Source organism: Poecilia formosa, unplaced genomic scaffold (genome assembly GCF_000485575.1).
Source record: "Poecilia formosa unplaced genomic scaffold, Poecilia_formosa-5.1.2 Scaffold42, whole genome shotgun sequence".
Lineage (NCBI taxonomy): Eukaryota > Metazoa > Chordata > Actinopteri > Cyprinodontiformes > Poeciliidae > Poecilia > Poecilia formosa.
Genome location: NW_006799981.1, coordinates 1,448,723 through 1,466,030, shown reverse-complemented (window position 1 = coordinate 1,466,030; position 17,308 = coordinate 1,448,723). Strand labels below are relative to the sequence as shown.

Here is a 17,308-nt window from a genome sequence, read left to right as displayed (position 1 = left end):
GAGATTAGACCCAGAATTCCCTAAAATATTTAAAATTCAATTGATATAATTGTAAATTCTGACATTTTCCTCAGAAATCCTTTTATTTTATTTTATTTTATTTTATTTTATTTTATTTTATTTTTTACCATTAGTGGAGCTAGTCCTCTGACTTTTCCACAGTTTCAGGACAGAAAACAAGACATGACGTCACTGCAAGCAACACAAGCCGCAGAGGCTTGTGGGAGATTTTTGCTGCGTTGGAGACATTTTGGATCTGAAAGGGGGCTGAGCTAGCCGTCAGTCCCAGCTCTCGGTAAGTGAAAAGAGAACAATATGACGACGGAAACCTAAATCTTGGGTGGTGTTTGTTTCAGTGAGTGTTTGAGTAGCGTTCCTTAAAGCCATGCTGTCCATAAATGGTCGACCTGACGCTGGAAACAGCTGGAAGTCGCAGCAAATAGCCAGGGAGTGGTGAAGCTAGCCACCGGTTAGCCAGCCAGGCAACCAGCGGAGCAGCAAACCGCATAAGATGACTTCAGTCTGTGAAGTTCGCTGTAACAACACCATTTTTCGCAAATAAATAAATAAATAAATAAAACTTACGTTTTCAAAGCAAACTACTTGTGTATTACGGTATTTTACATGGGAAGAAGATGGTTAGACGTTGCAAAATGAAGCCACGTTTGTGATCCACGACGCTTGATTTTGTTGTTTTTAATCCAGAGTTGTGTTTGAGTTCGATTATAGTTCAGTGTTTCCGCTTTAATGCGATTTTATATATTCAAAAACACTTTTTTGCCACGTCAGTGTCGCGCGGAGTCGTAAATATGTAATTACGTCAACATAACATAAAACAATAAACATAGTGAGGTGCAGTTATCACTCATTTCATAAAGGTAGAGAGGCTGATGTTGGGTCCAAGTGTTTATTGGTGGCGGACTGCGGTCGGACATATTTAAAGGTAAAATCAGCGCGAGTGATGGATGACTGTGGATGGTGGCACTTCTTGCTCTGCCACACCCTCCTGCATGCCTGTCTCTCCTTTGTGTCTGGCAGTGGTAGCGATTATACTGGATCAATGTTTGTCCGAGAATTAGAGGGAAATGATGAGGTCAGATTGTCTGGAAATGCATCTTTATGAAGATAAATCTTTTTTTTTATTTATTGCAATCCCTGCTTCTTGTCTTGGAGTTTAAATGGGGAACCATAAAGAAAAAAAAAACATTTATTATTTAAATGAGAGCATAATAGCGCGCCATAAATTACTTTCTATCGGCATTTTAAATATTGAAACACCAGATTTTTATCCCATATTTAATACATCCCACAGCTTTTTAGCATGTGCTTTGATGGACTTTCCACCTAAGCTTTAAAAAGGATTTGATGCTTAATTTGAGATGAATTCGTAAATTTCCATTTTGCCTTGATATTGAACTTACTAGCTGTATAAAGAAAACCAACAAAATGATTGATCTGTGAGCAGCATCACTAAGTTGGTATGAAATTAGCAGAGTTTGTGGTGATTACATAGAGATGAAGACAACTGATTGATGCGAGCCAATAAGATAATTATATAAACACAAATAATGTGTGCAGAGATGAAACTATGGGTAGTCTCTTCTATTTGGGCTGCAGGGATACAGAAAATTTTGTGATGGTACTATCAGTTGTGATAAATACAAATTTTTTTGCGCCGATTAGTCAAGTTGATAATTAATTTGGGGGAATTTCTCCCTCAATCGGGATCCGCTAGTCAAATAACGCAAATCTGAAGTTAAATTACTCAGAACTTTTGATTTCCTGTCAACTTTTATGCTTTTTTTTTTTGTTGTTTTAACAAAAGTCACCCACTGTAAAGGTTTAGGGATATATGCTTAGATGGAAAAATAGGGATAATATTGTCTCTTAATGAAATCTGCAGCACATTTCTTTCTTTAATGAGTTGTAGTTGAAGAAAATCGGCATAAACCGGTCACATCTAAAAGAAAACCAGAAATCAGTGTTGGCCAGCTGTACACTTGTCCTTACTAAACATTACATAATAATTTAGCTCGGTTATATTTTGAAGATTTTGTTGGCAGAGCTCATATATTGTACAAAATATTCCTAAAATCTAGTGTAGAAACTCTCATATTTCTTTTAATTTTTTTGTGCTGTGTTGTTGCTGTATTGCATGACCTTTGAACTCTCAAGTGGAGCCATCAAAGCTATCCATTACGTTTATTGTTGCAATGCCAGTTTTTACGATGTGATTTTGTGAATGTTGTTTACGGCAGATGGGTCGTAAAAGCGGATTCCTGCGATGCTTTCAGCAGTAAAATGGCTGAAAATTAGCATTTTCTTTCCACCATAATGGAGAAAACGCTGTGAAGTTTTGCTCTCGCCTGAGCCCGTTTGGTGTCATCGAGGTTATTCCATAATGTCTGAGCATGGAGGAGAGCTGCATGGCTCCCTCCCCCACCCAACCTGCTCCTCTGCACTCGTCTGTTTTCCTCCTGCTGAGGGCGGGCCGGCTCCTAACGCACACCCTGAGCTGATGCTGCTCGTTCTGACGAAGCAGTGGGAAGGTCACAGTCATCCTGCAGGCAGCTCGCTTTCTCCTCCTCCCTCTCTTCCTCTGCAGCATCATCATTCAGCCCTCTCATCACTGTCTCATTTCCTTCCCATTTGTGTGAGTTTCATGCAGATTTTTTTTCCCCATCTTATAGTGAGATTTGTTGGATTTTAGCAGGAGTAAGTGGCAGAATTTTCTCACCTTTTCTTCAGTCTGCAGATGAGGCCTCCACCAGTGAGACAAAGGTTAGTTAGTTCATATATGTTTTAGTGAAAGCAATTCAGACTATAGTATTTCCAGCACTGATGGGGATTCTTGTCTGAAATATTTTATTATGATGGATTAAGGTTGCAAGTGTAAAAATAAAAGTCAGTTTGTGAAGAATTAGACAGAATATTCCCTCTGGTGTAAAGTGCATCAACATTTGTTTGGCACCATGTTTCATTCTGTGCTGTTCGCATGTTAAAAATGCTTGTCGGATAGCTTTGAACGCAAGTGCTCCAGCAGCATTTCCGGTCAGTTTCTAAAGATGGATGGCGGATTGAGTTTCTCATTCCAAACCAGAGGTCAGGAGAGTAAAAGGTTGGGAAACAAAACTAGGATTTTAATTAATATTAAGGCTTTATCTTGCCTGATTTCAGCAGCTATTTTTTTTCTTTCTTTCTTATTTCTTGATTCTTGAATTCTTCAAGTCATCCTTTAGATGAATTTGTCCTTAATAATAGTTTAAAGTTACAAATCAATTGAACAGCAGCCTCTTTAATGTACAAACATCGTAGCTGTAGGACTTCGTTCGTTTTCTTTAAAGTCTCTGCAAACATTAACTTCCTCGCTGTGAATAGAGGAAGTGCTTGGAACAGGTGTTTGGAGTGTTTTTGCCAAGATGAAAGCATACGTCTTTATCAGTTAATATGCATCCCAGGTTAGTCGGTACGTTTTATCCGTACAGGTGCCTGACAGCCAGGCTGACACTCGGAGTTGCTCTAAAGGGTAACAAGCTGTGTGATCCCTGAATGTTCTTGATCATTCAAAGGGAAACGTTCAGGGAAGTTGGAGCTTTGAAGACAGATCTAATAAGAGAGATGCTAGGTTCCTGTTATCCGTTTTGACTTTACTTTAAAGTCAATATGACGAACGCAGCTGAAAACAATGAAAGCTCTGTTATTTATTTCACTATGCAAACCCTGGTTAATCTTGATTCTTTTTGAAGCATTTGCGTAAAGAAATGAGGCTGTTAATGTCAGCTGATTCTGCTCTGCATATTTTTAATAAGTCAGTTCATAAATTCTTCTTTTTATTTGGGCGCAGCTCATGAGGGTTTATTTTTGTTTTTCTGTACACAAATATTTACATATAATGATAGCTTTTGCAAAAACATGGAGCATGAATTTTTAGACAGTTTTCATTTCATACTCAAAACATCATCAATAGTTAAACCACAATAAGCAGAAAATAAAGCTACCTCAAAAATATTGGTTGTTTTCTGAATATTAGGTAATATCGCTATGCCATTATTCTCAGTACATGTCCTTCAAATTATTCTGAATATTTGATTCATTTCAGTTTATGGTCTATCTCAAGTTTTGTTCATCCACTTCAGAAGTTTTTAGTTAAAGTTGTCTGTAATTTTGCTTGTGCATTGAGATGGAGAGACTTTCCTTCTGAACATGTTAAACTATTGTTTGAATCGAGGCGTGCATTGGAACAGTTGTTCCAAGCTTTTAGTGGCTGCCATTTTTATCGGGAATTAGTGGAAAGTGAGGCAGCATGGTGGATGAGTGTCTTAACGCCACCTTTCTTAATATATTATGGTTTTAACAACTAAGGTGGTTTTCGTGAGTGATGTGATGCAGCCCATTTTAATCAGTTTTAATCCAGTGTAGCAGAGAGTTCAGGCCCAGCAACAGTAGCTGCATGTTCATTGAGTGAATAATTGCACAGTTTGACATTTTGCAAAGAAATTTGCTAAATAGATAAGCCAATTTCAAATAAACTAAATTGTCAATAAACATCTTAGCGCTGATGAGGTGGTTTCCGCAAGACGCGAATCACATGATCAACAACTGGATGTTGCCATTAGCGCAAACCACGAAGAAGACGTCAGGAAGTAGTTGGAGGATGGTGGCGCAGATGTTTTTAAATTGCGTTAACAAGCGTGATTTTTAACTGCATTTCTTACTTAATGAAAAATTGTGGTTTTCGACTTTCGACGGAATATAGAAGTTGTGCACACATTTGTAATGGAAACGTTGCTAGGAGCAATTATGTGTCAGAAAGTTTAGCTTTTATTTTATTGTCTTGATTTGGCCTGACAGCTGTTTTGTATTTGTGTTAATGAGCCGCCATCATTCACTCGACATTGGTAATTTGCTTAGCATCAATCTCTGCTGCTCTAAGGCTCGCCCTGAGCTTCCAGCTGTTAGTAAATGGACACCAGTGGGATTGTGGGTAGAGACCACTACCACAGCTGCATAGCTCTCAGCGGACCACCAGCTGTTCACAGTTGCTGCTCTGCGTTCCTGTCAGGGATTAATCATGACACAAATTAGCTTGATGAACAACTTTGTGTTCACATGATCCGACGTGCGCAGAAAGACATGATTACAGGACACAAGAAGATGCAAAGATCTCGTCAGTGAGGGATGTTTTGCTAAGAAACGGGTGAAACTTCTCTGTTTTTCATGCTCAGAAACAACTAATGAAGAGTTTAAAAAAGTGATTATTGTTGATCGTCCATTTTAAGAATATTTAACAGCATTTTTAAATCTTTTTTTTTCCTCTTCCAGCTGTGAACGGTCAATAAGGAGGCAAGACATAAGAGTTTTACCGTTTTAAAAGACAGACTGATTTCAGAGTTGACATTTTACATTGTCTTTAGCGTTGTGTTATGTATTAGCTTTGCTGTAACATGTTTAGCTTCCTGTTTTCTGATGAGGTCTCACCTTCTGTTTTAAAGTAGCTTCCTGAATGAAGAGTCAAAATAGATCTGAGTAGCAGATCTATTTTGCCTGTTTAAACAATCAGAATCAGTGAATCTACAGAGAGTGATTATTTCCAGACTATTTGTTACCCAGGAAGTGATTTGTATACGACGTCTGTGGTTGTTGACATAGTGAACTTGGATCTCTCTGAAATGTCATCTGTAACCCCTCTGGTTAAGTTCCCCTCTATTTCTGAAGGTAACTCCTTTTACTCCGGTCTCAGCATCACTTCCACCCGACTCATCTCTGTTGACTGTTCAGCAATAAGCTCTAATTACTTACTGTATCATCCTGAAGGTGTTAAACACTCAGCTGTCTTTTCTACAGCAGAAGAGGCTTCTCTATGACTGGATTTAGATGTTTTCTGCAGACTGTGTTTCTGACAGTAAAGTGGCTCTGAGTCACAGTTAACCTTCAGACTCTTTGGGGGAAATGTCACATGTTTCATGCTCGCTCCACATGCCTGACTTTTTTTCTGGACTCCGTATTGCTCTAAGTCACAGAGGTCTTTGCTGTGTTTTTCCCGGCTGCTGGACGTTTTGTCATGTTTTCCACTGTTTGTCATCTTGCAGCTGCAGACGTTCATGGCTGGCTGTTTGGAGGCTGCAGCTCCACTCCCAACCACAGCTTGTTTTAGATGGCAAATCCCAACGGATCGCATCCGTTTTTCTGAGGGTGTGGCCCTTTACTCAACCCACACAAACATCAAATACACAAATCATGTATATTTGCTTTAATTTCCCTGCTTACAGAGTTTCACTCCCAATATATGCAGATGAGTTTCCTGCCTGCAAGAAATGCTGACCAACTGTGTGTCTCACATTTAGTGATTAGATAAGCTCTCTGCTCGAGAACGATCTGATTCCCAGAGCTCAGAAATGAAATGGTGTCGGTTGGCACTGGTGAAAAGAAAAACTCGCACGCACGCACACACTGAGATCCTATTTCATGTCATGCAAATGAAAAGAAACATCGTCTGCAAAAGATATTTGAAAACAAAGCTGCATCAATTTATTGAAGAAATGAATGACTTTCAGTTTACAAAAGTTGGATTAACTCTGTTCTCAGGTTCTGTGTTGAGTTTCTGCGTCACTCGAGTGAAACTGAGTCATTGAAAGATCATCATGATGAGCAACATTTATATTTTAGCTTCTCCTTTTAAATTTTGCCTCAGTTGCACACATTTATTCTTTATTGCCCCACAATGGAGAAATTTCTGTGCAGCAGCAACTAAATGACAGGCACTCACACAAAGAACATAAAATGTGTATAAAAAGCATAATGAAAAATAAAGTACTGTACAGTAAAGACAAAACGTCAACATAAATACTGTCTAGATGTAAAAAAAAATACTCCAGAACAGAAGATGTGTGCAATTGAGTTGGTTAATTAAGAAATGTAAAATACAAGATAGTTTCACATATTGACAGATTGAGTCAACACTCTTATTTTTAGATTAATTAAAGCATTTATGAAGAGCCAGGGTTGCTATTGGTGAAGGACAATAGGTTGTTTTAGCTATTCTAAAAGATCTGCATAAGATATATTTATTTATTTTTCCTCCTTATAAAAAGTGTCTTCCCATTTAGAGTGCTGCTGTAGCATAAAATGTTCACAGTTTGTTTTTTTTTACAATGAATTGTTTCAATAATCTTTTTAAACTCTCTCAACCAAATAAACTGCTCTTCCTCCTCTTTAACCAATTAGCCTATTCGGTTTTGTTGATGACTCATCTCAGCTCTGCAGCTTCAGCAGCATGAGACAGCTTCAGCTTTTCCAACAGTCTCATTGCCGGCCTCAAAGAAAAACAATTTAAAAGCCTCACAGGAGTTGAGAAAAATCAGCTGGCACACCTGCACTGTGTCGCTGTGACGAAAATCTCTGGATCCCTTGGCACAGAAGATCCAGGTCACATTGTGTGTGAGGATAATGCGTTCCATCTTAACAGGATGTTTTTCAATATTCTGCAGCCTTCATATTGACCTTAATTCAAACTTTAAATTTTAAAGGAGGATTGATAATGCAACAATTCACATTTTGCACATTTTTATTCTTCCATTTGGGTCTCTAATGCTTAAAAAAGAAACGCCAAGCTGTTTTTTGACTGAGTTAATTGTGTCTGGAAAATGAGCTGTTTCAAAAACCTCTTAAATGTTGAGTCACCATCAATGGGCACTGCGCCATTACCTTGCAACACAAGCTGAGTTCCAGCCCATCTGGTCAGTTTTACCGTTGTGTGTGATGTACAATGGCTGCTGGAAAAGACAAGTATTTTGTTGTTGACTTACCATAAAGAAACCACTTGTTGCATCCTGATTGGGTGTACTGGAGGGTTCTACTAATGTTTTTCAAAGATGTATAGTTGCGCATCTGTTTGCAGCCATTTTCACGTGTGAGTGTAAATGTTGAGTTCGGGGGGCGTGGCCAGCAGGAGCTTATTTGGATTTAAAGTGACAAGATGCCCTAAAATGGCTATTTCTGAAAGGAATCCAGAATAGGCAGAACTGATCAGACTAGCATCTCATTATCTAAGAATGATTTTATTCAAAAAATGTGATGGACATTTTTTGCATAGTCCATCCTTCCATCTATAATAATCTGTTCCAGGAAGCATAATGGGTCACTTTTGAAGGCCGTTTGTGTATTTGTTTTTGAGCTGCACCCTTTACCGTGTTTTTCCTGTTTTCTTCTCCTCAGGTTTCCCTGAGCTCCAGAGAACATGTCAACTATGATGTATCCACGGGAGGAGAAGCTAGAGAAGCTTTCCCAGGAGGAGATCATCTCCAACACCAAGCTGGTGATCCAAGGCCTGGAGGCCCTGAAGAACGAGCACAACTCCATCCTCCACAGCCTGCTGGAGACCATCAAGTGCCTAAAGAAGGATGAAGAGGCCAACCTGGTCCATGAGAAGTCCAACTTGCTCCGTAAGTCGGTGGAGATGATCGAGCTGGGACTAGGAGAAGCCCAGGTAAGGCGAGAAGAGGAGAAGAAACGATAGTCTTCTGTTCAGTGTATTTTTTTCCTCCGCACAGCTTCCTCATTCTATACTGAGGCTGCATGCTGATCATGATTCACTCTGAATCTGACCAGATTTGTACTTTTCACTCTTGTCCCCTTCTACTGTCCTGTTAAATGTCCCCACTCTTCGACGCTGTCTCCGACCCAGGTGATGATGGCTCTGTCCAACCACCTGAACGCGGTGGAGTCGGAGAAGCAGAAACTGCGTGCCCAGGTCAGGAGGCTTTGCCAGGAGAACCAGTGGCTGCGGGACGAGCTGGCCAACACCCAGCAGAAGCTGCAGAAGAGCGAGCAGAGCGTGGCCCAGCTGGAGGAGGAGAAGAAGCACCTGGAGTTCATGAACCAGCTCAAAAAGTATGACGAAGACGTCTCGCCCACCGTAAGTAAAGCCTTTCATTCAACTATGTGTTTTTTTTTTTTCAGTTTTCTTGGGATTTATTGTAAAAATATTTAGCTTCATGTTGGGCTCTTCACTTCTCTGTATCCCGGAGAAGTGAAAGAAAGTTGGCTTTGCCCTCATCAATTAGCTTTAAGGGACACAGTCACTAAAAAATGCTAAAACATTTTTACACTCTTTTGTAGTGATAATTTGCAACATGTCTGACCAGAAACATTTTCTTGTTTTGGTCAAATATCAGTTTTATTTCAAAACAACACAGAATGAGCATCAGTACTAAACAAATTGCTTTATCAGTGGATACTTAACAAAAACAAAGCGAAATTGGCGAATAAGGAGAAGCACAGATTATCTGTAAATGTGAGCCCTGGAGGTGCACCAGTCTGACTTTACTGGCTAATATCAGGTGGACTGGAGTCTTTTTTGTTGTTGTTTTTCTTTTATAATATGTAACATGTGCAAACACATTTGTGCACAACTTTTGCTATAGTTTAGTGTCAATGTCTTTGTGTATTTAAAGAAAACACCGTATTTTTCCTTATATATAGGGCCTCCTAACTCAGTAATTGTGTTAAATTATTAGGATTTCAATGTTGCCTAAATATATGACATTTAGTTGTTGCCTAATTTTAATTCCAGCAGTTTTTTTTATTTCTAAGTTTGCCAAGTTTCCATGACTGCATGTTGTCACTTAAGACAAAAGTACTGCTGCTGCTGTTTGCAGAGTAAGAAATCCCCTTTTTCCAGGAATGAGCTACATTAGAGTCTTTATTGATGGGTGAAGAAGAACGAGTCGCTGCATTTTCTTACCACATTCTCTGTCCCAAAACGAGGCTGTATTGGTTTTTATTTACAAACCACTTAAATCAGCAGAAACTCTTCCTGTTTGAAGCCTGAGGGACCCTGTTGGTTGTCTAGATTAGAAGCTGCAATTTTTAGCCTTTAAATCATTCTGAACACTATTGGATGGAAGAACTTTATCCACCGCTTCCAGTTTCCACTTTCAGGAAGTAACAAATAGAAACATTTGATACTTTCTGTCAATTTTGAAAGTGTTTTCGTCTTACAAGTCCAACATTTACATTTGTTTGATATAACAACCATTTTAATCAATGAAGAGTGTTTTCTAATTTACCTTAATCATCTTATTGTCAAGGATTTGAGTTTTATTTTCTGTACAGCTCCTTTCATTTGTGAGATTTTATTTTAAGTCTGGCATTTTTTTTTATCCCTGATGTCTGAAGGAGTGTCTAATGGCTCGGTTTCATTTTACCAGCAGGAGGAGAAAGACAGAGAAACGCCAAAGGACAACCTGGATGACCTCTTCCCTAACGATGAAGAGGAGCAGGGTCAAGGAAGTAAGTAAAACCAAAACATGTTTAATGCTAGCTCTGGAATGACTACCGACTAGTTAATCTCTGAAACCAATTGGTTGCTCCGTATTTTATGTAGGGTTAACAGAGTACAGGGTTTCCCCCAGAAAACTTGCTAAGCCCGGTGGTCGGGGTGCTGAGACGGTCCACCGTGTTTTTGTATTAAAAGATGTTAAAGTGACAGGAAATGTAAAAGTATTACTGTATTACGGGATCGCTGCTTTACCTCAGCGATCCCGCTGAGGCAAAGCAGCGGCAGCGCGCAAGGCAAAGCGCAGAGGCGCCAGCAGTGTGATTGGTCTGCGCTGTCAGCTTTAAATGCATAAACTATAAACCTATCTATTATAAACCTATCATTTAGGAATAAATCTGCTCTGCTAATGAAATGCTCAGAGCAAAAGAGATGCTTGCAGCCTGGCTTTAAAAAAAAAAGATTATTAGTTTTTTCCCTAGAAACGTAAACAAGCAATACTTAGCCTGGCGGCGGGGCTAGTAAAGCATTTCGGACCGCCAGGCTTATAATACACTGGGGGAAACCCTGGAATATATGGGGTTTGAGTAGAGATGGAGGGCATACATTTTGGATTTAACTATTTATTTTACTTTTACTTTGCAATTATTCTCTACTTGGTGTTGGTCTTTGAGATAAAAACATAAAACTTCACGGTCATAACTAGAACTGGGCGATATGGCTTAAAAATAAAATATCAGATTTTTGAAAGACCAGATCTGATTTCCAATATTAATGTTTTTTTTTCCTCATTTTCTGTTCAATAAAAGAAATTAGAAATGGCGGAAAATGTTTTCAAAAAGTTGTTTTTATTTCAGTGATCCCTTCTGTGAGCCGCATGACGGAAATTTAGGGCCAGACTATGAGATTGTTTGACAACAAATTTATAATATTAGCAGAAGAAAGTTGGGATTTTGTTGAGAAAGTTGAGAAAACATTTTAAAATTCTGAAAAAAAAAAAGTTTCAATGAGAGAAAAAAAGCTTCGACAGTGATTGGGATCTGACATGACTAGATCAGTTTGTGTTGTTCTTTCCTCAGTCTTACTACAGCTAATAATTTGATGCTGATGTTAAAATACAAATATTAAGTATTTTGATTAAGTATTATCTGTAAAAACTTCACCAAACTTAGTACTTTATTCTGGCAATATTGCAACTTCTTCTAGTTTCATTATGACTTCATTCTCATATTTAAAACAAAATCTGTCATAGAGTTGAAATCAAAGTTTAAATAAATAGAAACGGTCAAAAAAGATGGTGGGCCTGGGTGTGCCGACATCACTCTTAATTATGGAAACCCAAAAACTGCACTGACGAAGAAAAAAATCCAGATTTTCCAAAAATGAAATCTTCAAAAACCAAAAATTCAATGAATGTATTAAATCAAGTTGTCACCCAGCGCTAGTCGTGACAAGAATTTCAACCAGATTTATCTCTGAAACCTTCTAGTGACTCATTGTTGTAATGTTTTGGGTTCTCCTCCCACAGTGCAGCACCAACACAACAGCGCCGCCGTGGCTGCGGCACAGCAGGGCGGCTATGAAATCCCGGCCCGCCTGAGGACCCTGCACAACCTGGTGATCCAGTACGCCTCTCAGGGCCGCTACGAGGTGGCCGTGCCCCTCTGCAAGCAGGCTCTGGAGGACCTGGAGAAAACCTCTGGACATGACCACCCCGATGTCGCCACCATGCTCAACATCCTGGCTTTGGTCTACAGGTACAAATGGGGAAAAAACCAAACAAACATTGAAAACTTCTCTTTAAGGTCAGGTTTTGTTTTGGTTTTATTACTCTGATCATGTTCTGTTTTTCCAATGATCCAGGGATCAAAACAAATACAAAGAGGCAGCCCATCTGCTCAATGATGCCCTATCCATCCGTGAGAAAACCCTGGGCAAAGACCACCCAGCTGTAAGCATCCGGTTGTCATGGCAGCATGCTCACAGCCATCTGTTACTTCAGATTGTTTATTTTATGTAACTGGTGAACAGGCATGTGAAAAACCAGCTCTGTAGATTGTCTACCGTCGTTTGTCCAGATTTACTGGAGAAGGGAAGTTACGGGATAGAAATGCTCAAAACTGGAGTTGGAGAGCCCTGATAAAGATAGATTAATTACGCACATAATGAAAAAATTCAAGCATTTATTTCTGTTAATTTCTAAAATCATTCCTTCATAACAAAATTAGAAGAGAAAACTGATTTAAATATATTTTTAATACAAAAATGTTTGGTTAAGACCTTATTATGGCCTGCAATCATAGGGAAAGTTGCTGACTTTATAGAGAAAAGGAGGATAAGTCACAAAAGATCCCTTCTTAGAAAACTGTTTTAGAGTGCTGCATCTACCCATATTAATGGAAAATTGAGTGGATGGCAAGGATAGTAAGCAAGACTATTTTAATACAGAAACGTTGTGATATTTCTATGTTATGAATTGTTCAGTGGTTCCCGTTGTTTCCAAGCATATTAATTGAAAGTTAAGTGGACGGAAGAAATGTGGTAGAAAACAGTGCAGAAGCAAGGTTTAATATAGAAATGTTATGTCCTTTCTACATTATGGTGTGCTTGTTCAAGATAGCAATGGAAAGTTAAGTGGAAGAAAAAAGTTTGGCAGAATAAAGTTACCAGAACTTAATATTTATTAATTTTTTTTTTTTTTTTTTTGGAAGAAAAAAGTTTGGCAGAATAAAGTTACCAGAACTTAATATTTATTAATTTTTTTTTTTTTTTTTGGTGTTTGTGATCTTAAAATTTTCAGTGAAACTGAATTTTGGGTTTTTATAAGCAGTGAGCCTCAGTCATCTAAATTATTGTTTGAAATAAATGCTTTTGTGTTATGAATCTATATGAGTTTTACTTTTTTAACTGAATTACTGGATTGAATTAAGATTTCTATGATATTCCAATTTATCAAGTTGCATCTGTAAAAGTGCCGATTAGAAAATTTAAGAAGGAGGGTAACCCAATTTTTTTGTGGTGAATTTTAGAAATGACCTTATAGCTTTCTGCAGAAACACTTCTGAGATGTCAAAGTAAGCTAATAAAACACACTGCTGAAGCTCTGCACTTCATAAATTCATTGCTTTTTGACAGGATGTGTTAACCGCCTCAGAGGTTTGAGCTGTAAGGAAAGCTTTATTGAGCTTCTTTCTGTGAAAGAGTTAATTCGCTCTCTGGACTACAGTGGAAAAAGCCCTGAAGTGAAGTGAGTACAAAAGCAAGAGAGAGCTCTAATTATGCTGTCTGTCTGTGTTTGTGTCCAGGTTGCTGCAACGCTGAACAACTTGGCCGTGTTGTACGGAAAGAGAGGGAAGTACAAGGAAGCCGAGCCTCTCTGTAAGAGAGCCCTGGAGATCAGAGAAAAGGTAGGTCGCATCCCCGCACTGCTTCAGCGCCGCCGTCCACCGCGCAGGAAGACCTCACCTCAGGGGCATCAGCTATGAATAGAGAAAAGAGAAAATTATTTTCTTAAATTGAGCGTGAAGTTTCTACTGGGGGCTGTTCCCTGGTCGGAGGAGGAGTTGAGGGTTTTAATTGAGAGAGCAGCTGGAAATGGATACCAGGCACAGGGGAAGAGAGGCAGATGGATTATGCTTTAGCCAATGTCAAGTTATAATGTGTGATAAAGATTGTTTTTGTGCCCTGTTTGTTATTTTTATTCTCATCTTTTTTCTTCTGTATGTAGATTTTCGAATGGGTTTAATGAGGAACAAAATAGTGAAAATATTTCAATTTTGTGCAACAATCAATTGCACAAAACCACAAAAACAATTGCAAAAAAAAAAGGCTATCATTACACTGAGATTTCCAAAAAGGTGCCAATGTGTCTTTTTAAATCCAGAATGTTTCCTGGCAGATGGAGGTCAAAATAGAGCGACTTTGCTGTTATACACTCAGCCTTCCTGTGATCTGCCCTAAGTTTTGTTCTCTCTCAGGCTCCTTCAGCCTGAACGAAACAAAGACGTATGTTGAGATGTTGCAGAGATTGTTTTCGTTTCAATAGCGTCTCATGACCTCTGTGGTTCCACTGACTTCGTTTTAAACATATTCATACTGAAAACAGCTCAGTAAAAAATGTTTACATTTCTGGATCTTGGCCTAAAGTCTGCTAGTCTCAGTCACCAGCTGATTTGTGGGAGCAGCTATAGCACGAAGATAAAGTAAAAAGTTAATTTAAAACATTTCATTGTGGATTGCCGTCAGGTTCTGGGGAAGGACCACCCAGATGTGGCCAAGCAGCTGAACAACCTGGCCCTGCTGTGCCAGAACCAGGGCAAATATGAGGAGGTGGAGTATTACTACTGCCGCGCCCTGGAGATCTACGAGTGCCGGCTGGGTCCAGACGATCCCAACGTGGCCAAAACCAAGAACAACCTGGTGAGAAACGCAACGTCTCTCCTTTTGGTTTAAAAGCTCTGTTTATTACTCGGCTCATGTTGAGCGAGATAAACACTCAGCCTGTTTCAAGCTAAAGTGACAGGAAGATGACTTTGTGTTCTGAAGAATTTTTTTTTTGTTTGTTTCGCTGTTCTGAGGTTGAATTCTGCAGAGGAATAAATCTTTACAAATTGAATTCTGCCTGCAAAGTTTTCACTTTGATTGGCATGTATCCAGCTCATTTCTTTCACTAATAGTGTCCTTGACTTCAGTTAAGCACAGTTTTCTCTGTGAGCATAAGAAGTTGGATTTTTGTGGCGGTTAGTGTCCTTTGTCTACCTTACTTTCTTCCCAGTGAAGGCTGCATGCTGCAGTGTTGTTCTTGCGTGACTCATATGCAGATGGATTCTTCTCCTCAGGAGGTTTTAGAGTCAAAAGCATCCATCTTTAAATGTTTTTTCTCATCTGTTTCTCCATCAGGCTTCCTGCTTCCTCAAACAGGGGAAATACAAAGAGGCTGAGATTCTGTACAAAGAGATCCTGACCCGTGCTCATGAGAAAGAGTTTGGATCGGTTGATGGTAAGAGCCCATGATGGACGCTGAAGCTCACACTGAGGCTGTTCTGTTGGAGATTTTAGTTTTTCTGAGTAAATGCACTGCGTTAAATCAAATCAATAAAGGACAGATGGTCAGTGAGTGGATCACTTTCTAAGCAGGTTGCCACTTATAGAACCTAAACTTTACAGAATGACTCAGGGAAAATCAAGAGTTTGCTTGTTTGAAGGATAACTCTTTGAAAAGAAATCAGAAATCATTAGTCTGCTTTCTTCACCTCTTTAGAAAAGCCTCTCTCATTCTCCTAAGAAGACTTTTTCATGCAGCATTCAGCAACAATGTCACATCATCTTTTCAGTCTCAAAGTTCAAGGATGAAGTGGCGAAACTTGAAGAATGTCGGATTCATTCCCTTCATTCACTGCCTTGCAAAAAGCATTCATACCGCCTGAATAACACGTTTCCATGTGTTTTATTGAGATTTTATATGGTGCATGATCTGTGACACAAGGTACTGAATAACTGCGATGGAGTATACAAGTCATTGTCGATGGAAAAAAAAAAAGAACTGGCCATGGAGGAGTACATTTTGAGATTCATTTCACATATTTATAAGAAAAGACTTGTATACTCTATGATGTCAAAAAGTCATAATACTGCAGTTTTTTCTTTCAAACTTCTGACTTGTATGATGTCAGATTAATATCTTAGTTTGAATATCACATTTATGCTTTAACTTATAGAAAGTTGTAATAATTTCTGCATCAAACGATCAGAGTTTTTTCAGTGAGTGAAAATTATTCTCCATATTTCTTTGCTTTTTGGCAGAAATTAATTCCTCTGTGACCATGTTGTCTTTTTTCATCTATAAGAGCCCTGTTACTCAGTTTTATAATCATTTAGTGGTACAAAAACTTTCACAAGGAAGTTCATGTGGTTTATTTTCTCAGTATGCTTTCATAAACATGCAACTTTCCCAAATATCCCATGAATACTAAAGATTTTCAAGACTTTTTTTATCCCTGTTTTTACTTTTACCAGTAAGATCTCAGATATTTGTTTAGTTTTATTGCACTATTCAGTTTAATAGATAAGCTCCATTGTTTTCCGTTTTAATATCCTGTGTTTCTTCACTTATGGAACTGTAATCTCTGCTCAATTCAAACATGAATAAAAATAAATGCATCACAAAGTGTTTGAGTCCAGACTTAGAAGGTTCGTTGCATCCCAGTTGTACAGTATGTAGACACTCTCTCCTGTCTGTCTGCAGCTGAGAACAAGCCCATCTGGATGCATGCAGAGGAAAGAGAGGAGATGAGCAAGGTGAGAAAGCTGCCCTCCATACTCACGGGAGGGATAACTGAAATTATAGCTACTTTTTCAAAACATTTTCTGTTGTTTGTAATTTCTTCTTTAGAAAAGAAATGGAAAAAAATGCGATAAAATCAGAAATCGCATTTGATACGAAACAAATCTGAGATTTTACTTTTAAACCATATTGCCCAGTCCTACCAGGAAGATTAAAATATTCCTCTTTTTAAACGATGTGTCAGACACAAATGTATAAGCAAAGAAAAATGCTGCTTATCAGGTCTAAACACCGGTTTTTCTTTCTCTTTTGCTCACTGAATTACTTCCAGGGCAAACACAGAGACAACACCCCATACGGAGAGTACGGAGGCTGGTACAAGGCCTGCAAAGTCAACAGGTGATGCCGATAACCGTGATTTATGACTCAGCCGTAAAAGCTCTAAATTTAGGTCAACTTTTGATTCAGTGGAAATCTTTAACGCCATCTTTACTGCATTTTCTCCTTTGCCTGTCCCTTTTACATCAGGATTTACATTGTAACCTTTTTGAGTAAATTTCTGTCTCTTTCCATGCAGCCCTACAGTGAACACTACCCTGAGGAACCTCGGTGCTCTGTACCGCCGCCAGGGCAAACTAGAGGCAGCGGAGACGCTGGAGGAGTGTGCTGTGAGGTCTCGCAAGCAGGTCAGCGACATCTGCTAAATAGAAACGTTCCTGTTCTGCATGACGGATCCTGTTTTTTTATTT

General features: G+C 38.9%; 1 protein-coding gene across 10 annotated transcripts in view; it reads left to right on the top strand.

Annotated features, from left to right (window-relative positions):
- Positions 1 to 192: 192 nt before the first annotated feature.
- klc1b (kinesin light chain 1b) overlaps positions 193 to 17,308 on the top strand; it is a 29,152-nt gene continuing 12,036 nt past the window's right edge. For 2 of the 10 annotated variants that reach the window (XM_016671171.1, XM_016671169.1), the window contains exons 1-12: positions 2,541 to 2,781; positions 8,215 to 8,485; positions 8,684 to 8,914; positions 10,212 to 10,290; positions 11,805 to 12,033; positions 12,140 to 12,227; positions 13,582 to 13,683; positions 14,522 to 14,695; positions 15,176 to 15,275; positions 16,521 to 16,573; positions 16,891 to 16,958; positions 17,137 to 17,245. In XM_016671171.1, coding sequence (XP_016526657.1) covers positions 8,237 to 8,485; positions 8,684 to 8,914; positions 10,212 to 10,290; positions 11,805 to 12,033; positions 12,140 to 12,227; positions 13,582 to 13,683; positions 14,522 to 14,695; positions 15,176 to 15,275; positions 16,521 to 16,573; positions 16,891 to 16,958; positions 17,137 to 17,245 — 1,482 coding nt within the window. In that variant the 5' untranslated portion in view covers positions 2,541 to 2,781; positions 8,215 to 8,236. Of the gene's footprint in view, positions 296 to 2,540; positions 2,782 to 8,214; positions 8,486 to 8,683; positions 8,915 to 10,208; positions 10,291 to 11,804; positions 12,034 to 12,139; positions 12,228 to 13,581; positions 13,684 to 14,521; positions 14,696 to 15,175; positions 15,276 to 16,520; positions 16,574 to 16,890; positions 16,959 to 17,136; positions 17,246 to 17,308 lie in introns of those variants that run through there. The other 8 variants (XM_016671173.1, XM_016671170.1, XM_016671172.1 and 5 more) reach the window with 5 other exon arrangements.